The sequence below is a fragment of the Oncorhynchus mykiss genome, chromosome 26 (genome assembly GCF_057628025.1).
Source record: "Oncorhynchus mykiss isolate SJ-2025 chromosome 26, ASM5762802v1, whole genome shotgun sequence".
In the NCBI taxonomy this organism is placed as follows: domain Eukaryota; kingdom Metazoa; phylum Chordata; class Actinopteri; order Salmoniformes; family Salmonidae; genus Oncorhynchus; species Oncorhynchus mykiss.
The window spans coordinates 46,083,268-46,098,347 of record NC_143047.1 but is presented as its reverse complement, the minus strand read 5'-3'; the positions used below and the strand labels follow the sequence as shown (position 1 = coordinate 46,098,347).

At 49.6% G+C, this 15,080-nt stretch overlaps 1 protein-coding gene across 42 annotated transcripts in view; it reads left to right on the top strand.

The window, feature by feature from the left end:
- Positions 1-15,080, top strand: part of herc1 (HECT and RLD domain containing E3 ubiquitin protein ligase family member 1) — a 218,697-nt gene that overhangs the window by 82,140 nt on the left and 121,477 nt on the right. For all 42 annotated transcript variants that reach the window (XR_016492387.1, XR_016492384.1, XR_016492385.1 and 39 more), the window contains 5 exons: positions 659-823; positions 1,670-1,909; positions 2,172-2,255; positions 6,548-6,773; positions 10,419-10,600. Coding sequence is in view for 38 of the 42 variants with exons in the window: in XM_090223301.1 (XP_090079427.1) it covers positions 659-823; positions 1,670-1,909; positions 2,172-2,255; positions 6,548-6,773; positions 10,419-10,600 (897 nt within the window). In the remaining 4 variants the exon portion in view is untranslated. The remainder of the gene's footprint in view (positions 1-658; positions 824-1,669; positions 1,910-2,171; positions 2,256-6,547; positions 6,774-10,418; positions 10,601-15,080) is intronic.

Here is a 15,080-nt window from a genome sequence, read left to right as displayed (position 1 = left end):
TTCTTCTTCTTCTTCTTTCTCTTTCTTTCTTCCTTCTTCTTCTTCTTCTTCTTCTTTCTCTTTCTTTCTTCCTTCTTCTTCTTCTTCTTCTTCTTCTTCTTCTTTCTCTTTCTTTCTTCCTTCTTCTTCTTCTTCTTCTTCTTCTTCTTCTTTCTCTTTCTTTCTTCCTTCTTCTTCTTCTTCTTCTTCTTTCTCTTTCTTTCTTCTTTTTCTTTCTTTCTTTCTTCTTCTTCTTCTTTCTCTTTCTTTCTTCCTTCTTCTTCTTCTTCTTCTTCTTCTTCTTTCTCTTTCTTTCTTCTTTTTCTTTCTTTCTTTCTTCTTCTTCTTCTTCTTCTTTCTCTTTCTTTCTTCCTTCTTCTTCTTCTTCTTTCTCTTTCTTTCTTCCTTCTTCTTCTTCTTCTTCTTCTTCTTTCTCTTTCTTTCTTCCTTCTTCTTCTTCTTCTTCTTCTTCTTTCTCTTTCTTTCTTCTTTTTCTTTCTTTCTTTCTTCTTCTTCTTCTTTCTCTTTCTTTCCTCTTTTTCTTTCTCGTTCTTCTTCTTTTTCTTTCTTTCTTTTCTCAGACTTTTTCTTATTATTTTTTTTTTATTCTACTTTGTCTTCTTGTCTGTGAATTAACTGGCTCGCAATCTGACTAACTGATTCATCCGTCTGTCCCCAGGGTGAGGAGGAGGATGAGAACCTTCCCATCCAGGAGGTGTCGTTTGACCCGGAGAAGACTCAGTGTTGTGTGGTGGAGAATGGCCAGGGTCTGACCCACGGCAGCGGGGGGAAGGGATATGGACTGGCCTCTACCGGCATCTCCTCTGGGTGCTACCAGTGGAAGGTACAGTACATCTCCTCTGTGTGCTACCAGTGGCATGTGTAAACACGCCTACTGTCCCGTTGCTAACGTTTGAGGGGAAATGGCATGTGTAAACACACCTATTGTCTTGAATTGAAGCCATTCTGACTGGTGGTCACCTGTAGCCGCTACATCTTCAGTAATGAGCTCCCGTTCTGCTGTCTTCATTAATGAGTTCCCGTTCTGCTGTCTTCATTAATGAGTTCCCGTTCTGCTGTCTTCATTAATGAGCTCCCATTCTGCTGAGTCTTCAGTAATGAGCTCCCGTTCTGCTGTCTTCAGTAATTAGCTCCCGTTCTGCTGTCTTCAGTAATGAGCACCCGTTCTGCTGTCTTCAGTAATGAGCACCCGTTCTGCTGAGTCTTCAGTAATGAGCTCCCGTTCTGCTGTCTTCATTAATGAGCTCCCGTTCTGCTGTCTTCAGTAATGAGCTCCCATTCTGCTGTCTTCAGTAATGAGCTCCCGTTCTGCTGTCTTCAGTAATGAGCACCCGTTCTGCTGAGTCTTCAGTAATGAGCTCCCGTTCTGCTGAGTCTTCAGTAATGAGCTCCCGTTCTGCTGTCTTCAGTAATGAGCTCCCGTTCTGTTGTGTCTTCAGTAATGAGCTCCCGTTCTGCTGAGTCTTCAGTAATGAGCTCCCATTCTGCTGTCTTCAGTAATGAGCTCCCTTTCTGCTGTCTTCATTAATGAGCTCCCGTTCTGCTGTCTTCAGTAATGAGCTCCCTTTCTGCTGTCTTCAGTAATGAGCTCCCGTTCTGCTGTCTTCAGTAATGAGCTCCCGTTTCCTGTATCTCATAACATTGTGTCTTTGTTTGTTTCTACCTGTAGTTCTACATTGTGAAGGAGAACCGTGGGAACGAGGGGACGTGCGTCGGGGTGTCCCGTTGGCCTGTCCATGACTTCAACCACCGCACCACGTCAGACATGTGGCTGTACCGGGCCTACAGCGGGAACCTGTACCACAACGGAGAGCAGACCCTCACCCTCTCCTCCTTCACCCAGGGAGACTACATCACCTGTGTGTTGGACATGGAGGCACGCACCATCTCCTTCGGGAAGAACGGAGAGGTCAGAACATAAAGCTACTGTCAGTTTGAGACACCAGAGTGCCCCCCTCCTAGAGACACCAGAATGCCCCCCCGCCAGAGACACCAGAGTGCCCCCCCCCCAGAGACACCAGAGAGCCCCCCCAGAGACACCAGAGTGCCCCCCCTTAGAGACACCAGAGTGCCCTCCCCTTAGAGACACCAGAGTGCCCCCCCCTAGAGACACCAGAGTGTTTGAGACAGTCTCTGCTGTGTTTACAGAAGCCTGTTATTGTTCTCCACAGGAGCCCAAGTTAGCCTTCGAGGACGTGGACGCCACAGAGCTCTACCCCTGTGTCATGTTCTACAGCAGTAACCCTGGAGAGAAGGTAAGATAACGCTGAACATAGAACCTAGTTCAACCTAGAATCTAGTTCAACCTAGAACCTAGTTAAACCTAGGACCTAGTTAAACCTAGAGCCTAGTTAAACCTAGAACCTAGTTAAATCTATAACCTATTTAAACCTAGAACCTAGTTAAACCTAGAACCTAGTTAAACCTAGAACCTAGTTAAACTTAGAACCTAGTTAAACATTGAACCTAGTTAAACATAGAACCTAGTTAAACATATAACCTAGTTAAACCTAGAACCTAGTTAAACCTAGAACCTAGTTAAACAGAACCTAGTTAAACCTAGAACGTATTTAAACCTAGAACGTATTTAAACCTAGAACCTAGTTAAACTGAACCTATTTAAACCTCAACTGTAAGGTCTGTTCAAGCTACTCGTCAGATTGTTCTATCTTGCCATTGTTAGTTCGGTCTTTATTACCTTACGCCTGTCATGTTTTTAAGTTATTCAATAACAACTTGTAACTTCACGAGAACTCAGTTGGATAAAGTGATTGTTTGATGATGAAGTTGAGGATGAGCAGGAGTAATCAGGTACCCCAAACAGACATCAAAACTCTCATCTTCAACCAGAGATCACAGTTGTTTTCAAATACTATAAAACTGTTTGGTGGAATGTGCTTTGTGGCAAGTGACATTTTACCTCCCCATTGAAAAGCAAGAAAGAAAAAAAAAGAATTGTCTTAAAATTATTTTGGAATAATTACGTCCCGTCTATTTTCAGCTTGTGCTACTTCGGGAACTGCTTGTGCGGCCCCTCGAGTGGCGCTGCGGCTTGGTACGATTCCCGGGCTGTATCACAACCGGGTGTGATTGAGAGTCCCATAGGGTGTGGCGCACAATTGGCCCGGCGTCGTCCAGGTTAGGGTTTGGCCTTTTGGTAGGCCGTCATTGTAAATAAGAATTTGTTCTTAACTGACTTGCCTAGTTAAATAAAGGTAACCCACCTAAACATAGACACGTTAGTTAGCCTAGCCTATAACCCACCTAAACATAGACACGTTAGTTAGCCTAGCCTATAACCCACCTAAACATAGACACGTTAGTTAGCCTAGCCTATAACCCACCTAAACATAGACACGTTAGTTAGCCTAGCCTATAACCCACCTAAACATAGACACGTTAGTTAGCCTAGCCTATAACCCGCCTAAACATAGACAAGTTAGTTAGCCTATAACCCACCTAAACATAGACAGGTTAGTTAGCCTAGCCTATAATCCACCTAAACATAGACACGTTAGTTAGCCTAGCCTATAACCCATCTAAACATAGACAAGTTAGTTAGCCTATAACCCATCTAAACATAGACAAGTTAGTTAGCCTAGCCTATAACCCACCTAAACATAGACAGGTTAGTTAGCCTAGCCTATAATCCACCTAAACATAGACAGGTTAGTTAGCCTATAACCCACCTAAACATAGACAGGTTAGTTAGCCTAGCCTATAACCCACCTAAACATAGACAGGTTAGTTAGCCTAGCCTATAACCCACCTAAACATAAACAATAACCGTTAAAATACACAATAACATGAGTTTGTTAAAGACAGAGCGTATTGGCATCAGAATCGTTAAGCCTGAGGCCTTCTCACCAAACAGATGGTCTTGATTCATCAACATGCGCCGTTTCATGTGGAATCATCCATCCATTTAGTAAATATCAAACAACATCCTGAATAAACTACATCCAACGTCTGTGTATCAAAAATAATACAAATCAGGGTTACAAACCAACCATTTTTCTTTCTTTCTTTCTATTTCCCCCAACTGGCCAAATTGCAGCTGTTTCTCTGTCTCCGGGTGTAGATATATGTCTCACTGCTCCCTAACTCTCTGTCTCCGGGTGTAGATATATGTCTCACTGCTCCCTAACTCTCTGTCTCCGGGTGAAGATATGTGTCTCACTGCTCCCTAACTCTCTGTCTCCGGGTATAGATATGTGTCTCACTGCTCCCTAACTCTCTGTCTCCGGGTGAAGATATGTGTCTCACTGCTCCCTAACTCTCTGTCTCCGGGTGAAGATATGTGTCTCACTGCTCCCTAACTCTCTGTCTCCGGGTGAAGATATATGTCTCACTGCTCCCTAACTCTCTGTCTCCGGGTGTAGATATGTGTCTCACTGCTCCCTAACTCTCTGTCTCCGGGTGAAGATATGTGTCTCACTGCTCCCTAACTCTCTGTCTCCGGGTGTAGATATGTGTCTCACTGCTCCCTAACTCTCTGTCTCCGGGTGAAGATATGTGTCTCACTGCTCCCTAACTCTCTGTCTCCGGGTGAAGATATGTGTCTCACTGCTCCCTAACTCTCTGTCTCCGGGTGAAGATATGTGTCTCACTGCTCCCTAACTCTCTGTCTCCGGGTGTAGATATGTGTCTCACTGCTCCCTAACTCTCTGTCTCCGGGTGAAGATATGTGTCTCACTGCTCCCTAACTCTCTGTCTCCGGGTGAAGATATGTGTCTCACTGCTCCCTAACTCTCTGTCTCCGGGTGTAGATATGTGTCTCACTGCTCCCTAAGTCTCTGTCTCCGGGTGTAGATATGTGTCTCACTGCTCCCTAACTCTCTGTCTCCGGGTGAAGATATGTGTCTCACTGCTCCCTAACTCTCTGTCTCCGGGTGTAGATATGTGTCTCACTGCTCCTTAACTCTCTGTCTCCGGGTGAAGATATATGTCTCACTGCTCCCTAACTCTCTGTCTCCGGGTGTAGATATGTGTCTCACTGCTCCCTAACTCTCTGTCTCCGGGTGTAGATATGTGTCTAACTGCTCCCTAACTCTCTGTCTCCGGGTGTAGATATGTGTCTCACTGCTCCCTAACTCTCTGTCTCCGGGTGTAGATATGTGTCTAACTGCTCCCTAACTCTCTGTCTCCGGGTGTAGATATGTGTCTCACTGCTCCCTAACTCTCTGTCTCCGGGTGTGTCTCACTGCTCCCTAACTCTCTGTCTCCGGGTGAAGATATGTGTCTAACTGCTCCCTAACTCTCTGTCTCCGGGTGTAGATATGTGTCTCACTGCTCCCTAACTCTCTGTCTCCGGGTGTGTCTCACTGCTCCCTAACTCTCTGTCTCCGGGTGAAGATATGTGTCTCACTGCTCCCTAACTCTCTGTCTCCGGGTGTAGATATGTGTCTAACTGCTCCCTAACTCTCTGTCTCCGGGTGTAGATATGTGTCTCACTGCTCCCTAACTCTCTGTCTCCGGGTGTAGATATGTGTCTAACTGCTCCCTAACTCTCTGTCTCCGGGTGTAGATATGTGTCTCACTGCTCCCTAACTCTCTGTCTCCGGGTGAAGATATGTGTCTAACTGCTCCCTAACTCTCTGTCTCCGGGTGTAGATATGTGTCTCACTGCTCCCTAACTCTCTGTCTCCGGGTGTGTCTCACTGCTCCCTAACTCTCTGTCTCCGGGTGAAGATATGTGTCTCACTGCTCCCTAACTCTCTGTCTCCGGGTGTAGATATGTGTCTCACTGCTCCCTAACTCTCTGTCTCCGGGTGTAGATATGTGTCTCACTGCTCCCTAACTCTCTGTCTCCGGGTGTAGATATGTGTCTCACTGCTCCCTAACTCTCTGTCTCCGGGTGTAGATATGTGTCTCACTGCTCCCTAACTCTCTGTCTCCGGGTGTAGATATGTGTCTCACTGCTCCCTAACTCTCTGTCTCCGGGTGAAGATATGTGTCTCACTGCTCCCTAACTCTCTGTCTCCGGGTGTAGATATGTGTCTCACTGCTCCCTAACTCTCTGTCTCCGGGGTGAAGATATGTGTCTCACTGCTCCCTAACTCTCTGTCTCCGGGTGTAGATATGTGTCTCACTGCTCCCTAACTCTCTGTCTCCGGGTGTAGATATGTGTCTCACTGCTCCCTAACTCTCTGTCTCCGGGTGAAGATATGTGTCTCACTGCTCCCTAACTCTCTGTCTCCTGGTGTAGATATGTGTCTCACTGCTCCCTAACTCTCTGTCTCCGGGTGTAGATATGTGTCTCACTGCTCCCTAACTCTCTGTCTCCGGGGTGAAGATATGTGTCTCACTGCTCCCTAACTCTCTGTCTCCGGGTGTAGATATGTGTCTCACTGCTCCCTAACTCTCTGTCTCCGGGTGTAGATATGTGTCTCACTGCTCCCTAACTCTCTGTCTCCGGGTGAAGATATGTGTCTCACTGCTCCCTAACTCTCTGTCTCCGGGTGTAGATATGTGTCTCACTGCTCCCTAACTCTCTGTCTCCGGGGTGAAGATATGTGTCTCACTGCTCCCTAACTCTCTGTCTCAGGTGAAGATCTGTGATATGCAGATGCGGGGTACCCCTCGTGACCTCCTGCCCGGTGATCCTATCTGCAGCCCTGTGGCCACAGTCCTGGCTGAGGCCACCACACAGCTCATCAGGATCCTGCACCGCACGGACCACTGGACACACTGCATCAACAAGATCATGATGGAGAGGCTACAGAAAATCAAACCCTGCTTCAGAGACTCAGCCAACGGTACTGGAGGAGGAGGTGAGAGGAGAGGAGGGGAGGGGGGGGGGAGAAGGGAGGAGGGGAGGGGAGAGGAGAGGAGGGGAGAGAGAGGGGAAAGGAGAGGAGAGGAGAGGAGAGGAGAGGGGAGGAGAGAGGAGAGGAGGGGAGGGGGGAGAGGGGAGGGGGGGAGAGGAGGGGAGAGAGAGGGGAGGGTAGGAGAGGAGAGGGGAGAAGAGGAGAGGAGGGGAGAGGAGGGGGGAGAGGAGAGGAGGAGACGAGAGGGAGGAGAGGAGAGGAGGAGACAAGGGGAGAGGAGAGGGGGGAGAGGAGAGGAGGAGACTAGAGGGGGGAGAGGAGAGGAGGAGACAAGGGGAGAGGAGAGGGGTGAGAGGAGATGAGGAGACAAGGGGAGAGGAGAGGGGGAGAGAAGAGTAGAGGAGGTGAGAGAGAGGGGAAAGGAGAGGAGAGGAGAGGAGAGGAGAGGGGAGGAGAGAGGAGAGGAGGGGAGGGGGGAGAGGGGAGGGGGGGAGAGGAGGGGAGAGAGAGGGGAGGGTAGGAGAGGAGAGGGGAGAAGAGGAGAGGAGGGGAGAGGACATTAGAGAAGGGAGGTTGAGGAGAGGAGAGAGGAGGTGAGAGGACATTAGAGAAGGGAGGTTGAGGAGAGGAGGTGAGAGGACATTAGAGAAGGGAGGTTGAGGAGAGGAGAGAAGGTGAGAGGACATTAGAGAAGGGAGGTTGAGGAGAGGAGAGAAGGTGAGAGGACATTAGAGAAGGGAGGTTGAAGAGAGGAGGTGAGAGGACATTAGAGAAGGGAGCTTGAGGAGAAGAGAGGAGGTGAGAGGACATTAGAGAAGGGAGGTTGAGGAGAGGAGGTGAGAGGACATTAGAGAAGGGAGTTTGAGGAGAGGAGAGGAGAGAGGTGAGAGGACATTAGAGAAGGGAGGTTGAGGAGAGGAGGTGAGAGGACATTAGAGAAGGGAGGTTGAGGAGAGGAGAGGACATTAGAGGAGGGAGGTTGAGGAGAGGAGAGGACATTAGAAGAGGGAGGTTGAGGAGAGGAGAGAGGAGGTGAGAGGACATTAGAGGAGGGAGGTTGAGGAGAGGAGGTGAGAGGACATTAGAGAAGGGAGGTTGAGGAGAGAGGACATTAGAGAATGGAGGTTGAGGAGAGGACATTAGAGGAGGGAGGTTGAGGAGAGGAGAGAGGAGGTGAGAGGACATTAGATGAGGGAGGTTGAGGAGAGGAGAAGAGGAGGTGAGAGGACATTAGAGAAGGGAGGTTGAGGAGAGAGGTGAGAGGACATTAGAGAAGGGAGGTTGAGGAGAGAGGTGAGAGGACATTAGAGAAGGGAGGTTGAGGAGAGGAAAGAGGTGAGAGGATATTAGAGAAGGGAGGTTGAGGAGAGGAGGTGAGAGGACATTAGAGAAGGGAGGTTGAGGAGAGGAGGTGAGAGGACATTAGAGAAGGGAGGTTGAGGTGAGAGGACATTAGAGAAGGGAGGTTGAGGAGAGGAGAGAAGGTGAGAGGACATTAGAGAAGGGAGGTTGAGGAGAGGAGAGAGGAGGTGAGAGGACATTAGAGAAGGGAGGTTGAGGAGAGGAGGTGAGAGGACATTAGAGAAGGGAGGTTGAGGAGAGGAGAGAAGGTGAGAGGACATTAGAGAAGGGAGGTTAAAGAGAGGAGGTGAGAGGACATTAGAGAAGGGAGCTTGAGGAGAAGAGAGGAGGTGAGAGGACATTAGAGAAGGGAGGTTGAGGAGAGGAGGTGAGAGGACATTAGAGAAGGGAGTTTGAGGAGAGGAGAGAGGTGAGAGGACATTAGAGAAGGGAGGTTGAGGAGAGGAGGTGAGAGGACATTAGAGAAGGGAGGTTGAGGAGAGGAGAGGACATTAGAGGAGGGAGGTTGAGGAGAGGAGAGGACATTAGAGGAGGGAGGTTGAGGAGAGGAGAGAGGAGGTGAGAGGACATTAGAGGAGGGAGGTTGAGGAGAGGAGATGAGAGGACATTAGAGAAGGGAGGTTGAGGAGAGAGGACATTAGAGAATGGAGGTTGAGGAGAGGACATTAGAGGAGGGAGGTTGAGGAGAGGAGAGAGGAGGTGAGAGGACATTAGATGAGGGAGGTTGAGGAGAGGAGAGAGGAGGTGAGAGGACATTAGAGAAGGGAGGTTGAGGAGAGAGGTGAGAGGACATTAGAGAAGGGAGGTTGAGGAGAGAGGTGAGAGGACATTAGAGAAGGGAGGTTGAGGAGAGGAAAGAGGTGAGAGGATATTAGAGAAGGGAGGTTGAGGAGAGGAGGTGAGAGGACATTAGAGAAGGGAGGTTGAGGAGAGGAGGTGAGAGGACATTAGAGAAGGGAGGTTGAGGTGAGAGGACATTAGAGAAGGGAGGTTGAGGAGAGATGTGGACTTCACTCTCTGCTTTGTGTCATGTCACCAAGGCAGTTTAAAGTACAGTAGACCAACATATCTCCTGTAGTAGGTGTCACATCTGGGTCTGGAACACCTTGTTAGTGCATGGATCAGGTTAGGGCTTGTGATGCTCATTGGATAACGTTAGGGCTTGTATTGCTCATTGGATAACGTTAGGGCTTCTGTTGCTCATTGGATAACGTTAGGGCTTGTGATGCTCATTGGATAACGTTAGGGCTTGTGATGCTCATTGGATAACGTTAGGGCTTGTGATGCTCATTGGATAACGTTAGGGCTTGTATTGCTCATTGGATAACGTTAGGGCTTCTGTTGCTCATTGGATAACGTTAGGGCTTGTGATGCTCATTGGATAACGTTAGGGCTTCTGTTGCTCATTGGATAATGTTAGGGCTTGTATTGCTCATTGGATAACGTTAGGGCTTGTATTGCTCATTGGCTAAAGTTAGGGCTTGTATTGCTCATTGGATAACGTTAGGGCTTGTGATGCTCATTGGATAACGTTAGGGCTTGTATTGCTCATTGGATAAAGTTAGGGCTTGTATTGCTCATTGGCTAAAGTTAGGGCTTGTATTGCTCATTGGATAAAGTTAGGGCTTGTGTTGCTCATTGGATAACGTTAGGGCTTGTATTGCTCATTGGATAACGTTAGGGCTTGTATTGCTCATTGGATAAAGTTAGGGCTTGTATTGCTCATTGGATAACGTTAGGGCTTGTATTGCTCATTGGATAAAGTTAGGGCTTGTGTTGCTCATTGGATAACGTTAGGGCTTGTATTGCTCATTGGATAACGTTAGGGCTTGTATTGCTCATGTGATAACGTTAGGGCTTGTATTGCTCATTGGCTAAAGTTAGGGCTTGTATTGCTCATTGGATAACGTTAGGGCTTGTATTGCTCATGTGATAACGTTAGGGCTTGTATTGCTCATTGGCTAAAGTTAGGGCTTGTATTGCTCATGTGATAACGTTAGGGCTTGTATTGCTCATTGGATAAAGTTAGGGCTTGTGTTGCTCATTGGATAACGTTAGGGCTTGTATTGCTCATTGGATAAAGTTAGGGCTTGTATTGCTCATTGGATAACGTTAGGGCTTGTATTGCTCATTGGATAACGTTAGGGCTTGTGTTGCTTCATTTGAATTTCCTGACTTTTCCACATGTTGACCTGCCTGATTTAAACATAATTTCCATGAATTAATATTAAAGGCCCCACAGTCAGCACCATCACATGTACAGTAACACATCATGTGACACATCAGGTCAGAGGTTAAAGAAGAGTCGTTCGGTGCAGAGCAGAGAGGAGCATGACGCCCAGAGGGACTCGTCCAGGGACCCCCAGAGAGGGGAGGAGGAGAGGGGCCGGCCGGGACACGGGAGCCGCCAGGGGCATGGAGGTCTGGGGGAACTCTCTGACCACCACCTCAGGACCCTCTGTACAGAGGTCTGTCTATCTATTGACTGAGCTTTTGTTGTGATTACCAGTCTTTATTAGCCTGGGTACCATTCTGTTTCTGATATTATTCCACAATGTTTTTGGCATGACTGTGGAATGTTAGCACAAACATACTGGTACCCAGGCTAATAGTTTATAATTTATTTGAAAGAAACACTTGACAACACCTTGACACACCACACCTTGACACACCACACCTTGACACACCACACCTTGACAACCCACACCTTGACAACCCACACCTTGACACCCCACACCTTGACACCCCACACCTTGACACCCCACACCTTGACACACCACACCTTGACACCCCACACCTTGACACCCCACACCTTGACACCCCACACCTTGACACACCACACCTTGACACACCACACCTTGACACACCACACCTTGACACCACACCTTGACACACCACACCTTGACACACCACACCTTGACACACCACACCTTGACACACCACACCTTGACACACCACACCTTGACACACCACACCTTGACACACCACACCTTGACACCACACCTTGACACCACACCTTGACACACCACACCTTGACACCACACCTTGCCACACCACACCTTGACACACCACACCTTGACACCACACCTTGACACACCACACCTTGACACACCACACCTTGACACCACACCTTGACACACCACACCTTGACACACCACACCTTGACACACCACACCTTGACACCACACACCTTAACACACCACACCTTGACACACCACACCTTGACACACCACACCTTGACACACCACACCTTGACACCACACCTTGACACACCACACCTTGACACACCACACCTTGACACACCACACCTTGACACACCACACCTTGACACACCACACCTTGACACACCACACCTTGACACACCACACCTTGACACACCACACCTTGACACACCACACCTTGACACACCACACCTTGACACACCACACCTTGACACACCACACCTTGACAGACCACACCTTGACACCCCACACCTTGACACCTCACACCTTGACACACCCCACCTTGACACACCACACCTTGACACCACACCTTGACACACCACACCTTGACACCACACCTTGACACCCCACACCTTGACACCCCACATCTTGACACCCCACACCTTGACACACCACACCTTGACACCACACCTTGACACACCACACCTTGACACCACACCTTGACACCACACCTTGACACCACACCTTGACACCACACCTTGACACACCACACCTTGACACACCACACCTTGACACACCACACCTTGACACCACACCTTGCCACACCACACCTTGACACACCACACCTTGACACCACACCTTGCCACACCACACCTTGACACACCACACCTTGACACCACACCTTGACACCACACCTTGACACACCACACCTTGACACACCACACCTTGACACACCACACCTTGACACACCACACCTTGACACCACACCTTGACACACCACACCTTGACACCAAACCTTGACACACCACACCTTGACACACCACACCTTGACACACCACACCTTGACACCACACCTTGACACACCACACCTTGACACACCACACCTTGACACACCACACCTTGACACACCACACCTTGACACACCACACCTTGACACACCACACCTTGACACACCACACCTTGACACCACACCTTGACACCACACACCTTAACACACCACACCTTGACACACCACACCTTGACACACCACACCTTGACACACCACACCTTGACACCACACCTTGACACCACACCTTGACACACCACACCTTGACACACCACACCTTGACACACCACACCTTGACACACCACACCTTGACACACCACACCTTGACACACCACACCTTGACACACCACACCTTGACACACCACACCTTGACACCACACCTTGACACACCACACCTTGACACACCACACCTTGACACACCACACCTTGACAGACCACACCTTGACACCCCACACCTTGACACCCCACACCTTGACACACCACACCTTGACACACCACACCTTGACACCACACCTTGACACACCACACCTTGACACCACACCTTGACACCCCACACCTTGACACCCCACATCTTGACACCCCACACCTTGACACACCACACCTTGACACCACACCTTGACACACCACACCTTGACACCACACCTTGACACCACACCTTGACACCACACCTTGACACCACACCTTGACACACCACACCTTGACACACCACACCTTGACACACCACACCTTGACACCACACCTTGCCACACCACACCTTGACACACCACACCTTGACACCACACCTTGCCACACCACACCTTGACACACCACACCTTGACACCACACCTTGACACCACACCTTGACACACCACACCTTGACACACCACACCTTGACACACCACACCTTGACACACAACACCTTGACACCACACCTTGACACACCACACCTTGACACCAAACCTTGACACACCACACCTTGACACACCACACCTTGACACACCACACCTTGACACCACACCTTGACACACCACACCTTGACACACCACACCTTGACACACCACACCTTGACACCACACCTTGACACACCACACCTTGACACACCACACCTTGACACACCACACCTTGACACCACACCTTGACACCACACACCTTAACACACCACACCTTGACACACCACACCTTGACACACCACACCTTGACACACCACACCTTGACACCACACCTTGACACCACACCTTGACACACCACACCTTGACACACCACACCTTGACACACCACACCTTGACACACCACACCTTGACACACCACACCTTGACACACCACACCTTGACACACCACACCTTGACACACCACACCTTGACACACCACACCTTGACACCACACCTTGACACACCACACCTTGACACACCACACCTTGACACACCACACCTTGACAGACCACACCTTGACACCCCACACCTTGACACCCCACACCTTGACACACCACACCTTGACACACCACACCTTGACACCACACCTTGACACACCACACCTTGACACCACACCTTGACACCCCACACCTTGACACCCCACATCTTGACACCCCACACCTTGACACACCACACCTTGACACCACACCTTGACACACCACACCTTGACACCACACCTTGACACCACACCTTGACACCACACCTTGACACACCACACCTTGACACACCACACCTTGACACACCACACCTTGACACCACACCTTGCCACACCACACCTTGACACACCACACCTTGACACCACACCTTGCCACACCACACCTTGACACACCACACCTTGACACCACACCTTGACACCACACCTTGACACACCACACCTTGACACACCACACCTTGACACACCACACCTTGACACCACACCTTGACACACCACACCTTGACACCAAACCTTGACACACCACACCTTGACACACCACACCTTGACACACCACACCTTGACACCACACCTTGACACCACACCTTGACACACCACACCTTGCCACCACACCTTGCCACACCACACCTTGACACACCACACCTTGACACCACACCTTGACACACCACACCTTGACACACCACACCTTGACACACCACACCTTGACACCACACCTTGACACACCACACCTTGACACACCACACCTTGACACCACACCTTGACACACCACACCTTGACACACCACACCTTGACACACCACACCTTGACACACCACACCTTGACACACCACACCTTGACACACCACACCTTGACACACCACACCTTGACACACCACACCTTGACACACCACACCTTGACACCACACCTTGACACCACACCTTGACACCACACCTTGACACACCACACCTTGACACACCACACCTTGACACACCACACCTTGACACACCACACCTTGACACACCACACCTTGACACCACACCTTGACACACCACACCTTGACACCACACCTTGACACACCACACCTTGACACACCACACCTTGACAGACCACACCTTGACACACCACACCTTGACACCCCACACCTTGACACACCACACCTTGACACACCACACCTTGACACCACACCTTGCCACACCACACCTTGACACACCACACCTTGACACCACACCTTGACACCCCACACCTTGACACACCACACCTTGACACACCACACCTTGACACCACACCTTGACACACCACACCTTGACACCACACCTTGACACCACACCTTGACACCACACCTTGACACACCACACCTTGACACACCACACCTTGACACCACACCTTGCCACACCACACCTTGACACACCACACATTGACACCACACCTTGACACACCACACCTTGACACACCACACCTTGACACACCACACCTTGACACCACACCTTGACACACCACACCTTGACACACCACACCTTGACACACCACACCTTGACACACCACACCTTGACACACCACACCTTGACACACCACACCTTGACACCACACCTTGACACACCACAC